The sequence below is a fragment of the Aphanomyces astaci genome (assembly GCF_000520075.1).
Source record: "Aphanomyces astaci strain APO3 unplaced genomic scaffold supercont1.1, whole genome shotgun sequence".
Classification (NCBI taxonomy): Eukaryota; Oomycota; class Saprolegniomycetes; order Saprolegniales; family Verrucalvaceae; genus Aphanomyces; species Aphanomyces astaci.
In genome coordinates, this window is record NW_009798264.1 from 266,403 (window position 1) to 282,582 (window position 16,180).

The 16,180-nt window shown below is 56.8% G+C and overlaps 3 protein-coding genes across 4 annotated transcripts; 2 read left to right on the top strand and 1 right to left on the bottom strand.

Annotated features, from left to right (window-relative positions):
• Window positions 1–102: 102 nt before the first annotated feature.
• Window positions 103–1,840, bottom strand: H257_00089 (hypothetical protein). Its single transcript, XM_009822615.1, has 2 exons — window positions 1,039–1,840; window positions 103–989 (listed from the first exon to the last, which is right to left on the bottom strand). Exons 1-2 carry the CDS (start codon window positions 1,806–1,808, stop codon window positions 221–223), a joined length of 1,539 nt encoding a protein of 512 aa, XP_009820917.1. The 5' UTR covers window positions 1,809–1,840; the 3' UTR covers window positions 103–220.
• A 160-nt stretch (window positions 1,841–2,000) lies between these two features.
• On the top strand, window positions 2,001–2,680 carry H257_00090 (hypothetical protein). Its single transcript, XM_009822616.1, has one exon. The coding sequence runs from the start codon at window positions 2,036–2,038 to the stop codon at window positions 2,636–2,638; it is 603 nt and encodes a 200-aa protein (XP_009820918.1). The 5' UTR covers window positions 2,001–2,035; the 3' UTR covers window positions 2,639–2,680.
• Window positions 2,681–5,567: 2,887 nt separating this feature from the next.
• H257_00091 lies at window positions 5,568–16,099 on the top strand. Of its 2 annotated transcripts, XM_009822618.1 has the most exons (28): window positions 5,568–5,592; window positions 5,641–5,828; window positions 5,892–5,921; window positions 5,986–6,067; window positions 6,122–6,245; window positions 6,333–6,906; window positions 6,994–7,164; window positions 7,239–7,384; window positions 7,442–7,718; window positions 7,787–8,070; window positions 8,117–8,738; window positions 8,797–9,135; window positions 9,244–9,728; window positions 9,862–9,947; window positions 10,117–10,652; window positions 10,790–10,900; window positions 10,986–11,455; window positions 11,519–11,570; window positions 11,678–11,801; window positions 11,863–12,104; window positions 12,176–12,435; window positions 12,501–12,882; window positions 12,991–13,156; window positions 13,268–13,632; window positions 13,693–13,775; window positions 13,955–15,451; window positions 15,499–15,549; window positions 15,611–16,099. In XM_009822618.1, exons 1-28 carry the CDS (start codon window positions 5,583–5,585, stop codon window positions 16,014–16,016), a joined length of 8,163 nt encoding a protein of 2,720 aa, XP_009820920.1. In that variant the 5' UTR covers window positions 5,568–5,582; the 3' UTR covers window positions 16,017–16,099. The 2 variants fall into 2 exon arrangements, with proteins under 2 accessions (XP_009820920.1, XP_009820919.1); XM_009822617.1 differs by lacking the exon at window positions 5,568–5,592 and having other exon boundaries at window positions 5,616–5,828.
• Window positions 16,100–16,180: the final 81 nt, after the last annotated feature.

Below are 16,180 nucleotides of genomic sequence, written 5' to 3' on the forward strand. Positions count from 1 at the left end.
AGGCACAAAGGCACGTGTCCATCCCTGCATGAACTAAACGCTTCGTATACGTATGATGCAAGCTATCTCCGCATAATCAATGGCGCTGTTGGGTGCCTCCGATCGTGCACGATTCTCGCAATGTAGCTAGCTAGCTAGCTGGGCAACTTTTCACGTTAGCTTATGGTTACAGCGTCTTAACAAGACCCATGGTATGTCCCTATTCGTCTGATCTACTTCCTTAATTGGCGGCGGGGGTGTATCCGCGACCGCCACGGCCGCCTCGGCCTCCGGATTTGTTGTCGCGCCCACCCACGGGGGCGGTGCCGTTGGGTCGACCAGCCGCGTCTTTGGGTCGAGGGTTGAAGGGTCCACCTCGCCCGCCGCCGCCACGTCCGCCGGCAGGGTAGTCGGTGCTGTTCCCTCGGCCCCGTCCGCCTCCGCGGCCACCACTGGTGAACGACGCCTTGTCCTTGGCGATGCGCTCGGCCACATGAAGCACTTGGTCGTGGACGGAGAACTGGACGCCGTCGGCCAACGCCGCCAGCACGTTCTTGACGCTTTCTTCGTCGTAAAAGTCCACAAATGCATGGCCCTTGCCTTCGAGCACGTTGACGGACCCGATCTTGCCGTACGAGCCGAACAAGTCCTTCAGGTCGTTGGCCGTGGTTGTAGCCGGCACTTGTTTGATAAACAGGCTAAAGTACACTGGTCGAGCGGGCTTGCCCGAGGAGGACGCGGCCGGCGCAGGAGGCGGGGGCACCGCGCCGGCAGTGGCGGCGGGTTCGTCGTCCCACGAAGGGGTCGCTCCTGCAGTCTGCTGCTTCTTGCGGGGCGATTCCACTTTTGTCGACGCCACGGCCGCGACCGCCGACACTTTCTTGCTCGCGAAGAGAGAGGCCCAGCTCTTGGGCGCGCCAGAGTCGGCGGGGGTCACGGCTTGCTCACCTTCGTCGTCGAGCTTGACGGGTTTGGCCGTTGGCTTGGGCTTGTTGTTTTTGGGCGAATGTCTATAACGACAAGTCACTCCCATGTGATGGTAACGAGGCAACAACTTACTCCTTCTTGGGCGAAGTGGGGCGCGACGTCTTGGCTTCATCGCGGACGACGGCGACGACGGGGGAAGCCGTCGCGGAGGCGGCGGTGGGCTTGGGAGTCGACGGTTTAGGGGTGGATGGCTTCTTCGTGGGCGAAGCAGGGGCGTGCTTGGGAGACAGGACATGCGCGGGGATGGCGGTGTCGACGTGAGGGGCCTTGGATGCAGGCAAAGGAGGGGACGCGACAGCGGCAGCAGGCGCGGGTTGATGCTTGGGCGACTTGACAGCTTCCTTGACCTGTGTCTGCGTGGCCTTGGATGGCGACGGCGCCGGCGCCGCCTTCTTGGTAGGAGACGTAGGCGATTGCTGCTGCTTTGCCGACGGAATGCTAAGGATACGCAATACGTCGTTCAAGACAAAGTACCCGTTTTCCTGGACGGCAAGGAAGAACGATTGCACAAAGTGCGACGGTGCACTGCGTTGCAGCGTGATCACACCCGTGACCAACACTACGACTCCCCCCTGTTGGCTCCCTTGACAGTCGATGGAACCATGGTCGAGATGCACCACGGCGCCGCTGTAGTGCTTCTTGAGAATCGTGCTGTTGATGGCCGTTTGACCAGACACAGACTCTTCCGGATGCGACCCAAGGCCATGGCTGAACGTACTCTCTTCCTTGTAAAAGCGATGGAGCTTTTCAGGGGAGCCCGTGAGCAAGCTGTAGTATTGCTTGACAAACGTGTTGCCCACAGTCGTGGGGTGCGGCACAGCGGCAGTAGCGGGGCCAGTCATGACTTCCAAACCAAAATGAGCCCCTCCTCGCGGTGCCACTGTCCTTCAAACCACAAATTGAAATCTTTATCCGGATATATTATCCGGGAAATAGAACTCCCCAAACCCAGTACTAAGCTTTCTATGTCGTCTTTGATATATCGGTATGTTTCGATATATACTTCGCTTTCAACATTCGGAATTTGAAAGAAACTAACAGTTAATTTGGCGATTTTGACACAATCATCATGGGACAACCGTTGTTTGAGCGCGTGGCGGCCCTGCTGCGGGACAAGACGGCGGTAGCGGCGATCGCTTCGCAGGAAGCTTCGCAAATCCAGGAACGCTTGCAAGTAGCGATCAACAAGCTGACACAACGGATTGATGAAGACCCAGACCATAAAGCTGAGTGGGCGAGGGAGAAGGCACGTGCGGAAACCCTCTTGAAGCAATGGCTGCTAGCTCAGCGACAGAGATCCCTTCAGCAAGAGCACGATGAACTCATGGACATACCCAAGGTACGGGCGGAATCGATGAAAGCGACCCATGCAGACGTTCATCGGTCGATGGAACGTACGAATCGCGCATTGCGAGCGCAGATTGAACTGTCCGAGGAGGTGCGGCGGCGCATGGGCGATGGCACGAACGACCTCAAGAAGACACACGAACGGTATGCAGAAGTGAAAGAGAAACTCAAGCAAACCCAGCGACTCCTCAAGGAACTCGACCATCAAGCGTACATGGACAAGGTGTGGATTGCCGCAGGCATGTTTGTCTTCTCCGCGGTTGTCCTGCTTATCATCGTCGAGCGCTTCCCCCGTCATTACATTCCCCTGTTTTGGATATTCTAATAAATAATATGTTAATTGCAAAATGCACTTTTGTAACTGTCATTCTACTTGAATTATTACCATGGCAAGCGACGATGGAAGCGACACTTCTGTGGAAGGTTTGATCGAACGCTTCCGCCATGGATACCCCCTGCATGTCCTGTCCCCGCGACGACGACATGATGCTGCCGATGTCCATCGTTCACGTCCATCTTCCCCGACTCCACATGCCGATGTCGACGATGATATTGAAGCACTCAATCAACTTGTTCACAACCGCCACGCAAACGGAACGTCGCCATCTTCGATACTGCCCACAAAGGGTACCCCGATGTCACATCCGTCTCGTCCCCCGCGCATATCCGCATCATCATCGACCATCCCTCGTGGTCACCATCAACGGCGAGCAGTGTCGCCGGTTCCACCGCCTCCCCGCCATAGTCGTTATCCAGTATCCCATCTTTTTCCTTCCTGTCGTGTGGTCTGATCCACGACAGTAGGTGGTGCCCCCACGCGAGCGCTTGGACGAACAGATTGCATTGATGATGCTGGACCAGCAACACAACAACCCTCCGCCGCGCTCGGTACAATCGTGTCGCTCCTAGAATAATCATACAAGTACGCATAATAGGATAACAGCATGGCAAGGGAGATCCATGTGACACCGTCGACGGCAGATGTGATTCGAAAGACTGCTGTGGACATTGACAAGGACATGACGCATGTCCTGTCTGGGTTTGTCGCGCGGAATGCGCGCGAGCTGGCCGACGAAGCCAAAGCGCAAGAAGACGACGCCCGCGCCGCGCCGCCATTGCCGGTGTCGGCGTTGACGGTGGCGTCGGAGCTCGCGGCGGCCTTTGATCTGCTCACAAAAAAAGTCCAGGGGTACAGTGCCGAGTCGTCCCCGACCCAGCAGCAGCGTCCCACCTCCACCGAGGTACGGCCTTCACTGGTCATTCCTTGTGTATTGCCTCTACTTCATTTGGAGAGTAGATTGGCAAAGGAGATGCAAAGCATGCCGTCCACGTCGTCCACACACATGGCGCTACGACCGACAAGGAACTGTGGCCGATCCTAGACCGCCTCGAGCAGGTCGTTTGCTTTGCATGCTTCCTTCATCATGCCAGCCAACTTGTTTGTTATGATGCTTCTTGCTGTAGGCATCGGAGGCCGCAACGTCGTCGCAGCTGGATCACATGATGCGTTCCCAAATCGTGTCGGACGACCGTGCGTTGCGCGCCATCCTGTCTCGCGTCGACTTGGTACATGTTGCAACTCGCTGTATCTCATAGATCCATAATAGTATACTAGTAGTACTTACTAGTCGTTCAAAATGGATGGTCAGCATAGATGCATACATTGCCTTTGTCTACTATACGTGACAATCACACACGCATCTAGGCGGCGGCCCCATTCTCCCCTGTCATGTCCACCGTGCTGTTTAGCCCGACCGCGCTCGGCCTGCAAGACGCTGCTCCTGATGATGCTGATGTGGAATCGCTTTTAGATCGTTTGCAGCGAGTGAAAGCGCATGCGACAGAGCAAAGCCAGGCGATTCAAGCTCGGTTGCATATCCCAGATCGACTAGACACGATGTCACATGTTGATATCGACGAGGGGCGACAACATCGTGACCTCCCATCGCCCGTGGACACCAATCAAATGATGGCCGAAGAAGAAGAAGACAGCATGTACGACGTGGATATGAAGAGATCGGCCCAAGACATTGTCGAAGACCTCAGTGTCGCCATGTATACGCTGCGCCATCGGTAAATAATGTGTATCTCTGTCACACTAATTTCAGTTTGGATGGACTGGCTGGGCGTAGCCTCAACTTGGACGAGCGGGAAAAGCAAGAGAAGGACGCGCTGCAAGTCGTGATGAACGCGGCCAAGGCCAAGGCGGCCGCCGAATTGCAAGTCGCCACGCAGCAGGCGGAGCAGGCGCGACGGGACGAGGCCAATGCGCGCGTACGTACAAACGACAACCTGATTCCATGAGACAGTCGAGTTTGCACTAGGCGACGAAAGTGATATATATATATGTAACCTGATTGACAAAATGGGGGTGCAGGCGCGCGTGATGGGGCGAACGGGGTGCGAGCTGTGGCACGGAGGGTTGAATGCCAATGACGACGAAGAAGAAGGCGACGGCGATGGAAAGGACGAGCCGACGACGTGGCGGGTGTTTCCCCCGCCGTCCGTACACGACGAATCGTCCGACGTGATGCTGCGCTTTGACATGCTCGTGCGCGAAACCTGCGACACGGTACGACGTGGCAAACTGTGGGCCTCGTTCGTTCAACCCTGACGTAGGACGAAGACGACGACGATTTGCCGCAGCGACCACGTGTCCATCATCCGTCTGGCCGTCCATCAAGACACAAGAACAACCAAGTACGTCCTGCTCCTCGTTGTGTGCAGCATGGTGATGTAGGTGGTTTGGCCTCTTGTGTGTATGTATAGAGCGAACACATCCACGACGATGGCGACCTCCGCCGCCATGCTGCGGTCACATCGCATAACATGTACGGTGGCCATTCAAGCAGGGAACACGAAGACGTGCTCGCTTCGCCGAGAAGGTCGACCAAGCCTGACTATCACAGATACATGAAGCATCGTACGATGATGCCATCGCAGTATTATCGTGCGCCGTCGTCGCCTCCAGCCGCCACGTTCTCGTCCCACTCGAGGTTGTCATCTCGTCCAAGGCAGGCGCTGCCGCCCCCGCCAGACTACAGCTCTTATGGGTACTCTCCCTTAGATGTGCCTTCTCATCAGTCATATGACGTTGGCTTGCATAGCGTGCATGAACTCCGACGAGCGCGAGAAGCCAAAATGGCGTGGTTGCAGTCCGGTTAATATAATAAATCAACACTTTTCTGATGTTTGATTGGTCCGTTCGAAATCTTGAAACGACGCGACGACGACCGCTTTTCGAACAACTAAGTTTCCGACCGACGTCGATGGAGCATGGTAAGCGCGTCCAAGTAGGAATAGGAGAAGCAATGATGTACGACATAGTCGATCGCATCGGACATATCCTCCGTCGGGCCGAGAAGGCGCATGGCCGGACGGACCTGACGCTTCTGCAAGTGTTGGAGGCTGCCGAGCATTCGCAGCAGCCGCACCTGTCCCGACGCGTGCAACAGCTCGTGCTCACGTTGTCCATGGATCCAGAGCCGAACTGGTGGAAGAAGTTGGCGCGTCATGTACGTCCTTGCCTAGATCCACTTCTACCCATTTCGTCACCAGTCGATCCTTTGAATGCATAGGTCTCGAGAGTACAGTCCATGCAAGGAACAGTATGTCCTCGTTACTCGCTTAGTTGCACTCGTTGATGACTAAGTCGAATTCCACGGTCGTTAGATGTCGTCCCCCACGGCGACCGATCGCTTCTTGGACGTCATGGCGTCGCCACACCATCGTCGCGACGAGCTCAAGCAATCCAGTCTGTGTTCTTCCCTTTAACTTTAGAACTCAAGTGTGTGCATCCATTGCGTAGGAACTCAAGTTGCCGTCCCCGTAGACCACCCCAATCACCATCACGTTCATGTGTTTCGAGTGTTGGCAAGTGCGTTTGAAGGCTGGGCCAAGGTGGCCAAGAACCTGCGCGCCACCCGCCATCGGTATGATCCTTCTTCCATATCGTTCTTCGCTTTGGTGCAAAACTACCCGTCATAAATATCACGATATCGCATGCAATGACCTCTTAGACAATTACAAGCGTCTTCTCCCCCACACCACCAACAACCACGACGAGGATTGCCTCCGGTGCAATTCAAAGCGTTGGTGCGATGGCTCCAGCTCGTGTGGCCAGCCTCCGACGATGAAACCCAAATGAACCTCAGCCATTCATTTCACGGGCGCAATCGAGCGATCCAATTGGCGTCGGACCGATTGCTCCGGCGCTGGACACTGACCAAAGTGTGGCGTGGGTGGATGCATGACGTTGCACGCTGTACGCTTCGCAACGTCGACGTCCAACGGAGGTGGCATCGAGCAACCCTTCGGCGTCGTCGGAGCTGTTTCCTGGCGTGGCGCCTGTGGGCCATCCATTTTGGCCCCAAACGCCGGCAACTTCAAACTGCCCACGCGCATGTCGTGACGCGACGGACGTGGCAGCGATGGCTACAAGCGTTGGAGCATGCGTACACCTGTCGCAAGCAACAACACGTGGCCCTTTGTCGGGTCTTGCGATCGTGGGGACAGTTTGTAGGTCAACGTCACCGTCAGCGGCTCGGCTTGGAACGCACGACAACCAACCGTTCGCGTCGGGTGCTTCTTGAGGTACATACTTACTCCCCCCCCCCGCCTGCTATTCCCCAGACAAATCGTTTGACTGTTATACTTCCAAATCAACATGGATACTCGTAGGCGTGGCGGCAGTGGCAACACACTAGCAGCACCCAACGACAAGGACGGGAACTTGCCGTACGGTGTGACGCTGTAGCCATGCACCATGCAACGGCCCGCGGTGTCGCACAGTGGCGCCGGTGGTTTGCGACTCGCCAACACCACCACATCGTGACCGCCACCGTGCTTCAAGTAAACAAACTCCCTTGATCGATCAAGCCGTCGATTTCAAATCGATCGCGATATGAATATAATTCTCCGTCTAGCACGTCCATCGCACCATGACGCGCACGACGTGGCGGGTCTGGTCGGCATATGTAGCCGTGCGTCGTCGGGTGCAGATGCTTCAGACGACACTGCCGCGACTGTTCACCGCAGCGCTGCATGGTCACTACCTGCATACGTGGCGCTAGTACGATCGTGTCGTTACTTTACTCTGGGGCTTGTTAGGACTATAGTACCGTTGTAGCTGTGCCAAGCAGTCGGCGCAAGAAGCCAAGACTGTGACGGCGGCCGTGCAGTTTCGCCGCCGAGCGCGGTTCTGGCGTGAGTGGAAGCAACGCAAACTCATCGCTGCCGTCGTCCACACGTTCCGCACCCAGATGAAGCACCACGTCCGACGAATGGCCTTTTGTGTGTGGCTGCAATACGTCGACGAAAACCGGTGCACTCATCGCATGCTGGAGTCCCAGTGGGCTCACCGGAACTCGCGCCAGGTTGCTCGAGCGTTTGCCGGATGGTACCAGGTACAATACACACAATGGCGATGTGTCTCTTTAACATCGTTCCTTCACCTCGACCATGTTTTGGCTAGCACTGGCGTCGCCGCACTGGACTCCACACAGCAGTGCGTGTCCTGGCTGGTAGACGACTCACGACCTTGTTGCGCTCATGGCGTGAGCTTACTCGCCACCGTCGCCATATCCGCCTTCATGTGTTCGTCCACGGCCTAGCGCTTCACTCTCTTCTTGGCACTCGGAGGTGGTGGACAGTGTGGAACTCTGAGTACAACAAGCTCAAGACAGTTGAGTCGCATTGCCAACAGCGCCTGCTCCGTCGCGTCGACGGCATTTTCACCGTATGGCGTCAATATGCAAGGTATACTTTCAACTACCTTTGTTTTTACATGTAAAACATGGCACAGAAAACATCGCTCGTGGCGAGCTGCCGTGTCGACGATGCGGCGCTCGACTTTGACTTCGACAACGCGACGCCTTTTACGGCTTTGGAGTGGAGTGACCAAGGCTGGTCGGGCGGTCCGGCGGGTGTTGGCCCAACACACCGACGGTCGCAATCGGCGCAGGACACACCGCGTGTGGCGCCAGTGGGTGGCCAGAGTGATCGCGAGGACATCGATGCGGTGCAAGTTGCTGGCGGCCATGACGTGGCAGCACGAGCGTTGCCTTGGCACGACATTCGCAGGATGGCGGCGCGTGCTCCACACCCAGAAGCACCTCCGCGCGAAAAGTCGGCTGGTATGTCAAACATTGAGCCTCAACCACGTCGGCCGAATGTTTCAGCAATGGCGTGGGCTTGTTCACAATGCACAAGGCAAAAAAGAGCTTGACGATCGATGCATATCCCGACGCCTTTGCCAAGCGGTGCAGTGCTGGCATCGGCGTGCAGGGTTGTTGCGAAGGGTGCGCCACACCTTGCCACGGGCCCTTGGGTGCAGCCAGCGTCACACATTTCTTCGAAGCTGGCGCCGATGGTGCACCTACACGCACATGGCTCAGCGAACGAGGCAGCAGTGCGACTTGGCCGAGGTAGCACGACATTCGTTGTTAGTGGATGATGATCATGACGGTAATATTCGATGGACAGGTGGCGTGGACCCGTCGCACGGTTCGCAACGCATGGCAAGCGTGGACTCGATACAGTCGAGCCACCGTAGCCATCCGTTTGAAATCCCATCAGTGCCAAGCGGCTCGGGCGCGGCGGCAGTTGCATGTGGCCGTCACGACTTTGCACACAACCGCAACGTTCCAGCGACAGCTGCGCCAATGGACCACGCTTCGAAGCTGCCACTTCTTTACGTCCGTGGCTGCGAGGGTGTTGGAGCGGTGGCAGCAGCACACGCGGACGCAATCCGGTCGGCGGCGGGCGAGGACGGCTCAAGTCGCGCACATGCAGCGACGTTGGCAACACGCCGCTGTGCAACATGTACATGCATATATATATATGCAAAGGCCTTCAACGCCTAGGCGACGGTGTCCTTTCGTTTGCAAGGATGCATGTGTGTTGAATTGGATGGTTTCTGTTGTGTGGTAGTGGCACAACGCGACCAAATCGAAGCGCCTTTGGACAGCCAAACTCGGCCAGGCCAAGCGCTGGTTTCACGCGTCGACGGTGCATGTGGCGTGGACGACGTGGAAAGTGCAAATTGCACTTGTTCGCCGACAGAAGCACTCGATGCGAGGCATCGTCCAGCGGTGGCATCAGCTGGACCTCGCCGGTCGGATGCTCCGGTGGCGCGCCTACGCAGATCACCGCCTCCACCGCTCCCATCAAACTGCCGCCGCCGCCACGGCATTCCAACGGGCACTCTGCCGTCGAGCGCTGACGCAGTGGCAGCAGCGCCGAATCGCCCAACTCGCCCTCAAGCGCAGGCTGCAGGACCTGCTTGGCACGCGACGACTCGCGCAGCTCCAGCATTGCACTGCCACGTGGCGGTCGTTCGTACACTCGAAACAAATGTTGGTGGCCAAGTTGCACGAGTTCATGGCCACATCAAGCGCAACCTTGATGTCCACGCGGTACATACAGTGAAATATTGGCATGTATACGTTGCTCGTGGGCTGCTGTTATGGCGATATATGAACCAACCGTGTCATTGGTGTCGGGATGAGTTTATTCATATCATCTAAATCGAATGTTTCCTGGTCGTAGGTTTGCGTTGTGGTCGCGGCATGCGTGGCTAGCGCCGCAGCTGCGCGCGTTTCGATATCATCGACACATTCGCATTTGCCACCTAGGTAGGTCTCTCTCACTCACTCCGTTCATGTGTGCAGCAAGCATCCAGGGAATGCGATCCTTGGTTTTCATATTCATCCATTTTCCCCATCTCGTCTTGTGATAACCCTGCAAACCAATGGTTGCATGTCCATTCTATTTGAAATGTCTTCGTTCTCACATAAGACACAGTACTGCGCGAGTGGAGGCAACGGGTGGACCTCCGCCATCGCTTCTCCGCCGTGGTGGCGCTATTGGAAGGACGGTCGATGTCGAGCCTTTTTTCCACGTGGCGGGCCTCCGTGTTCCTCGCCAGTCAGCGCCGCGTCATGGCGCTAGAGATCGCACACGCCACAACCACCAGGCGCCACTTGCAACTGGTTTGGCGGCGGTGGCGGCAATGGCAACACAGTCGGCCCCTGCTTCGTCGGGTGGCCGCTCTTTGGCCACGATCCCAGCAGTACCAAGCCATCCACACGTGGCAGCATGCCCTGCACCCCCTGGTCGCCCTCGAGAGTCAGTTGACCCTCGCGTCCGCGCACCGCCGGGGCTTGTGGATATGGAAGCAGTGGCGAATCTTGCATTTACGGCGATGCCGACAGGCCACGACACAAGCAGCGGTCGACGCTTTCGTGGACCTGCTCGACCAATCGGACAACGCCACGACGGTGGTGTGCACGGCGGCGATCCATCGATGGCAGTGCGTTGCGGCGCTGCGTGGGTTTGAGGTACGGACGACGCTGAGGAAGTGCACAGTGCACTTTAGTGCAAGCAACGGATCGCATAGTCTGCAGCCACGTCATCATCGTGTCTTGTCACGAAGTGCAACTTTGTTAACAACAACCTGCCTGTCATATTGATGTAGCGATGGCGAGAGATGGCGTCAGCCCAACGACTGGACCGGACGAACTCGATCCGAGCGTTGCAGCATTGGCTCGTCCGTCAACTGAGTCGTCGGTTCGACCTGTGGCGAGAGGTGAGCCGCCTGCTGACTATGTCTCTCTCTTTCCCTCAAAAAGCAAAAACACACTCAACTCGTGAATACTGTATTGTTTGCGTAGATGGTACACCTCCAACGACGTCACAGAGCGGCCATCGCGCACTGTCACACACACCGAAAGGCCTTGGTCTTGGCGCAATGGGCGCAGTTTACACAAGACATCCACGTACAAAGGGAGCTGAAGCACGTGGCTACTCACCACTGGACTGCTGCGAGCCGACACCGCGCCTTGACCGCATGGGTGCAGTTTAAACACGAGGCGGGGCGTCTCCAGCAGACCGCACGGACGATCCGTGCTGGCGCGGTCCGTCGGTGCCGACGGCTGAGATGGACAGTGTGGACGGCGTACGTGGCCCATAGACGGAGCCGGCGGCACCTCGCGCACCTCTTGCGCGCGTTCCGGTGCCAAGTGGTGCTGAAAGCGGCCTTACGAAGCTGGAGGTACATCACAAGGACCCTCGTGGACACGCGTACGGCGCTGCAGGCCACGGTGCTGCGGTTGGAAGTGCTGGTTCAACTCCCGTGCCTTCGGTTCGTGCTGTCAAGATGGACGTAGTAACTGCATGTGCTGACGTCGGGATCTCGTGCTTTTAGAGCATGGAGGGAGTGGACTCTGAAACGACAGCGCCGCCGCCACATGATTCAGGTGAGCGAAAACGTATGAATGCTACCTCCACTTCTTGTCCCCTCTATGGCGACTTCGAGCGACTTGAACGACTGGGTAGTCATGATGATGTTGTTGTTGATGTGTAGACCCTAGAGCGTGGACGGCGGTGGTCGATGCTGCATGTGCAATTTTATCGGTGGCTCACAGCCATCCGTTATCGACAGTCCCGTCGTCATCGCATACATCGCCATCACATGCATCGAGGCGTGGGTACGTGTTCCTACTCTAAATAGTATCAAAGCCACTAACAATCAGCTCCTCGTCCGTCCAGCGGCCCTCGTGTACCGCCGTCAGACCCGGATGGACCTTCGCGTGTTGGTGACGAAAGCGAGGACTTATGCAGAGATGAAGCAAGAGCGGCGGCGGTGGACGTTGTTTTGCATGTGGCACCTCTGGGCTAGGCGCCAGAGAGAACTGCGACTTGCGACGGCCTTTGCCGCGCACTGTCACATCCAGCGATGGCGGCGGTGGGCGGTCCGCACCCACTCCCTTCGCTCGACAACCCACCACATTGTACTACTCACACAATATCCTGTGCGATTCTTACTAAGTACAATCATATCATATATGCGTGTAATTTCTAGATGCAGCGGTGGGCCACGCACACCATTCGCTGCGTATTTGACACCCTATCGCGCCACGTCATGCAAAGCAAACTGGCTGCGATGGCCACAACAAAATCGCATCGAAACTTGGTCCACAAGGCCTTCGTCGGTTGGGCGGGCTATCGGCACACAAGGCAGACAAGGCAGGTCAGGTGCACCTCGTTGCTGCGCAACTACTGGACAAACGCACTAGCCACAAGGTGGCGTCGGTGGCGAGACCTCGTGCGAAAGCGCCGCCGGTACAGTCCCCTGTGTGAAATGATACAAAGCGCAGTGGATATTTCTTGACGGATCTATTTATTAGCGTACGAGCGACGAATTTGCCTCGCGCCGTACCGACGGAATGCTGGCGAGAATGGCGCGTGAGGTTCAAAGTGGCCACTGCCGGTCGCGTTGCGCTGTGTCGTCGGAAGTGGGTTACGTGGCAACTTGCGGTGCGGGCGCGGCAACGAAAGCTGAATTGCACTGATGTGGCCGAGCAACGCTCAAAGCAACGAGCTGTGCAGCGGTGGCGGTGCTTCCAGCGCGAGAAAACGACGCTGGCACTGCGCCACAATCGAGCGCTGGTGTTGCTCACAGGGCGAACGGCGGCGCGGTTCCTTATCTTGTGGAAGCAGTTTGCAGCGCGCCAACATCTTTGCCGCCAGCAACTGACTGCCTTGTCGGATCGTAGTGCCCGTCGACAAGTCGGTTTTTTCACACTATTTAGCTCCATCACTTGTCAGCGTCGTTGTTGGTGATGGTAGTGTAGTCTTCTCATGGGTTTTTGTGGGTGTGTTTTGTGTATATACTAGTATTTGGCGGTCGCGATGGCGTGGATAGCCCATTTCCGAATCGACCAACGCCGCAAGCAACGCATAGCTTTGGGCGTCGCCCGGACGCAGCAACGACGGCAGCAACGCGCAGTTGTTGCGTGGGTTCAGTTTGTATCCCACCAGCACCACCACGCCCTGCAAGACGGTACTGTACAGTACATCCCTCGTTTATTTGTATTGCATGTATCGACACCTTCAACACTCGATTAATTCTGCACGTATCGACACCACTGATTGATTGGTTTATGATGACAAGATTTGGCGTGGCAGTTCCGCGCGCAAGCCGTGGTGTTGCGGTGCTTTCAGCGCTGGATTCGACTCGTGTTGGACCAGCAGGTTCGGCGCGCCAAGTGCGCGCGCGTGGGCCACGTGATTATGGGCCACGTTGTCCAGCGACTGTTTATGACGTGGCAGCACTACAGCCAAGCGAAGCAACTCACCGCGAAACGACACGATCTGGCAGTTCGTGTGTTTGAAGCCAACTCGTGTCGGTGGGTGTGGACGGCGTGGACGAAACGGATGGCGGCGGCGCGGTGGCGAGCGCGCGCGACGAAAATGGCCACTCAACACATCACAACCGCACACTGGCGTCAATGGAAGCACCACCACGTGACCGTCCAGGTTTGAGCTCTCCCAGCCACCCATTCTTCTTTCGTAATGTTGTTGGTGGTGTTGTTTTAGGTGCTGAAAAGGCTGGGTGCTATCACGCGCAGCCTGTTGGCCCAGTGTCTCGCTGGTTGGTCCACCGTCACTGCCACGGCAAGGTACGAGACTGCTTGTGTGAACGGTATTGTGTATACTAGTAGTAGTAGTAGCAGTAGCAGTAGTGAGTAGACTTGATATCAACACCCAAGGATGAATATCTGTGAAAGAAGGCTCATCAAACCATCGAATCCCTCGCTCGATGGCGTCGTGGAGCATCAATTGTGTTATTAATTGGTAGGTCCCATCGGGCGATCTTATCCACCATCCAATGCCAACGGGGAGGTCGTTCTCGCGCCAGTGTCTTTAACGCGTGGAAGCAGCAAGCGTGGTTACGAGCCACGAAATTGCACCTAACTTCTCGTTGGTACGCCAAATTAGCTGTACAAGTATGGGCTGCTTGGCGCCAGTACATGCAACGAGGAGCCGCCGCCGCTGCTTTAACCGACCGACGGACGCGTTTTCTCGAGACTGTGCGGCGCGACCGCTGGCGGTGGTGGCGGCACCTGTTTGTAGCTACCCGTCACTGCCGCTTGCATAAGTTGGAGGTCGTTTTACGCGGATGGCGGGTCGCTGGGGCAGCTCGTCGTCGCGCGGTTCAGATTGTTGCCACCACCCGATCGGCACGGACGCAGGGACAGGCTCGGTCGGTGCTCATGACGTGGCACGTCCACGTGACAGCAGTGAAAGCCACGCAGCGGTACTTGATTTGGTCGCACCGACGCGATCAATGGATCAATCGGATGGACCGCGTGCGCTGCAAACGGATGGTCCACACGCACTGGTACGTGTGGGTTCACTATGCAGCGATCCGCACCGTCCAAACACGTCAATGGCGGGCGGCTCAAACAGCACGGATCAGCCGGCGTATGTGGAATGGATGGCTGACATTCAAAGTTTCTCAGCAAGTGCTCCGTCGAGCGCAGCAACGTCGAACAGCAATCGGCCTGTCGGATGCCGTCAGCCAATGGTTCATATGGACGCAGCTCCACTTCGTCGCTCGAACCCAATGGCTTCAAGCGGCAGCGAACGCTCGTCATCGCAATCTACGGCGGCGGTGGCATGTGTGGCGCACCAAGGTGGCCATATCCATCCAAGTCGGAGCCGTAGCCACCACCCGTCACATGCGACAACGTCGACAACTCTGGCACGAGTGGCAGGTCCAGGTCCACGTCGCACGGCAAACTCGCCAAGCCGTCGCGTACGCCAGGGTGCGCGAAATTGGACGCCGGCTACATCAATGGCTGGCATTCGTTCGATTCGGTAGGTGTTTTCGTAGGTTGCATTGCCGCGCGGGGACTCGTCGCCTTCGACGCTTTGTCAGGCTGTGGGTGGCTTATGGAGACGCCCGAGCGGCGTCCCGTCGTCACTTCGAGGAAGGTCAAAGGAACCTCAACACGTGGAAGAAACGTGCGGCTGTGAGCGCTTGGAAGCGCCGATGGCTGCGAACCGTGCATTTGCAATCAGCCAAGAGGTTTCGCCAAAGTCAGTTGTGGCAACAGTGGCGGTCACGTGTGTTGATGAATTACGCCGATCGATTCTTTGCCAAGTCGACGGTGCAGCGATGCTGGACATCGTGGCGGCAGCTGGCAGACGGAACCAAACGATGTCGCGCCTTTCGTCGGGGATGGCGGCGTCGGCACCTCCACGACGTGTTGAGGGCGTGGCTCGGGATGGCCAAGACTCGACATATTCAAGCGCAGGCTGCAGAGTATGCAACACTCAAAGCAAAAACGAGGTCCGGTCTATGGGCTAGGTTACGATGCTATTCATGCGATTGAATAGGGTGCTCGTGGCGTGGCAGCGTGCGGTGGCAGTACAGAAAATGCATGCAGAGTACGTGGCCTAACTGCAACACATCAGAAATGGCATGTTTGTTGCTATAATGGTCGCGTAGAGCGATGGCGGAGACCGCGGCGCGAAGGGGACGCGAATGGAACCTGCGCACAAGGTGGCGGCAATGGAATGAGGTGCGGCACCGAGCAAAGCAGCGGTGGACCAGGCTTCGAAAGCAGTTGAAACGATGGAGTTCCGACAAGCAAGTCAAGGAGTTGCGACGTCTATGGCATGCATGGACCGACGTTACGACACGGCGGCAAAAGCTGCGCGAATTCCTGGACCGCCGCCAAGGCTCCGACATGACGCGGGCGTGGACGGCATGGGGGCAGTGGCGCCACAGACAGCAGTTCCAACGGCTCGACAAGCGCCGGGCCGATGGTCATTTCGGCGAGTGCATCCAGAGAAAAGTGTTGTTTCATTGGCATGTGTATGCGGCAGCATGCAACCACCGCCGCCCTGGTTGATCCTCAACATAGACCTTGAACCTTTTGACATAAATCCAACAGTGTTTTTCTAAACCACGTCAAAAGAATACATTTTAAATGCATTTTTATATTATACACTTAGGGTACTTACGGTAGTCTACATATTACAGTAGTGACGGGGTGAAGAACATTTTAAATATTAT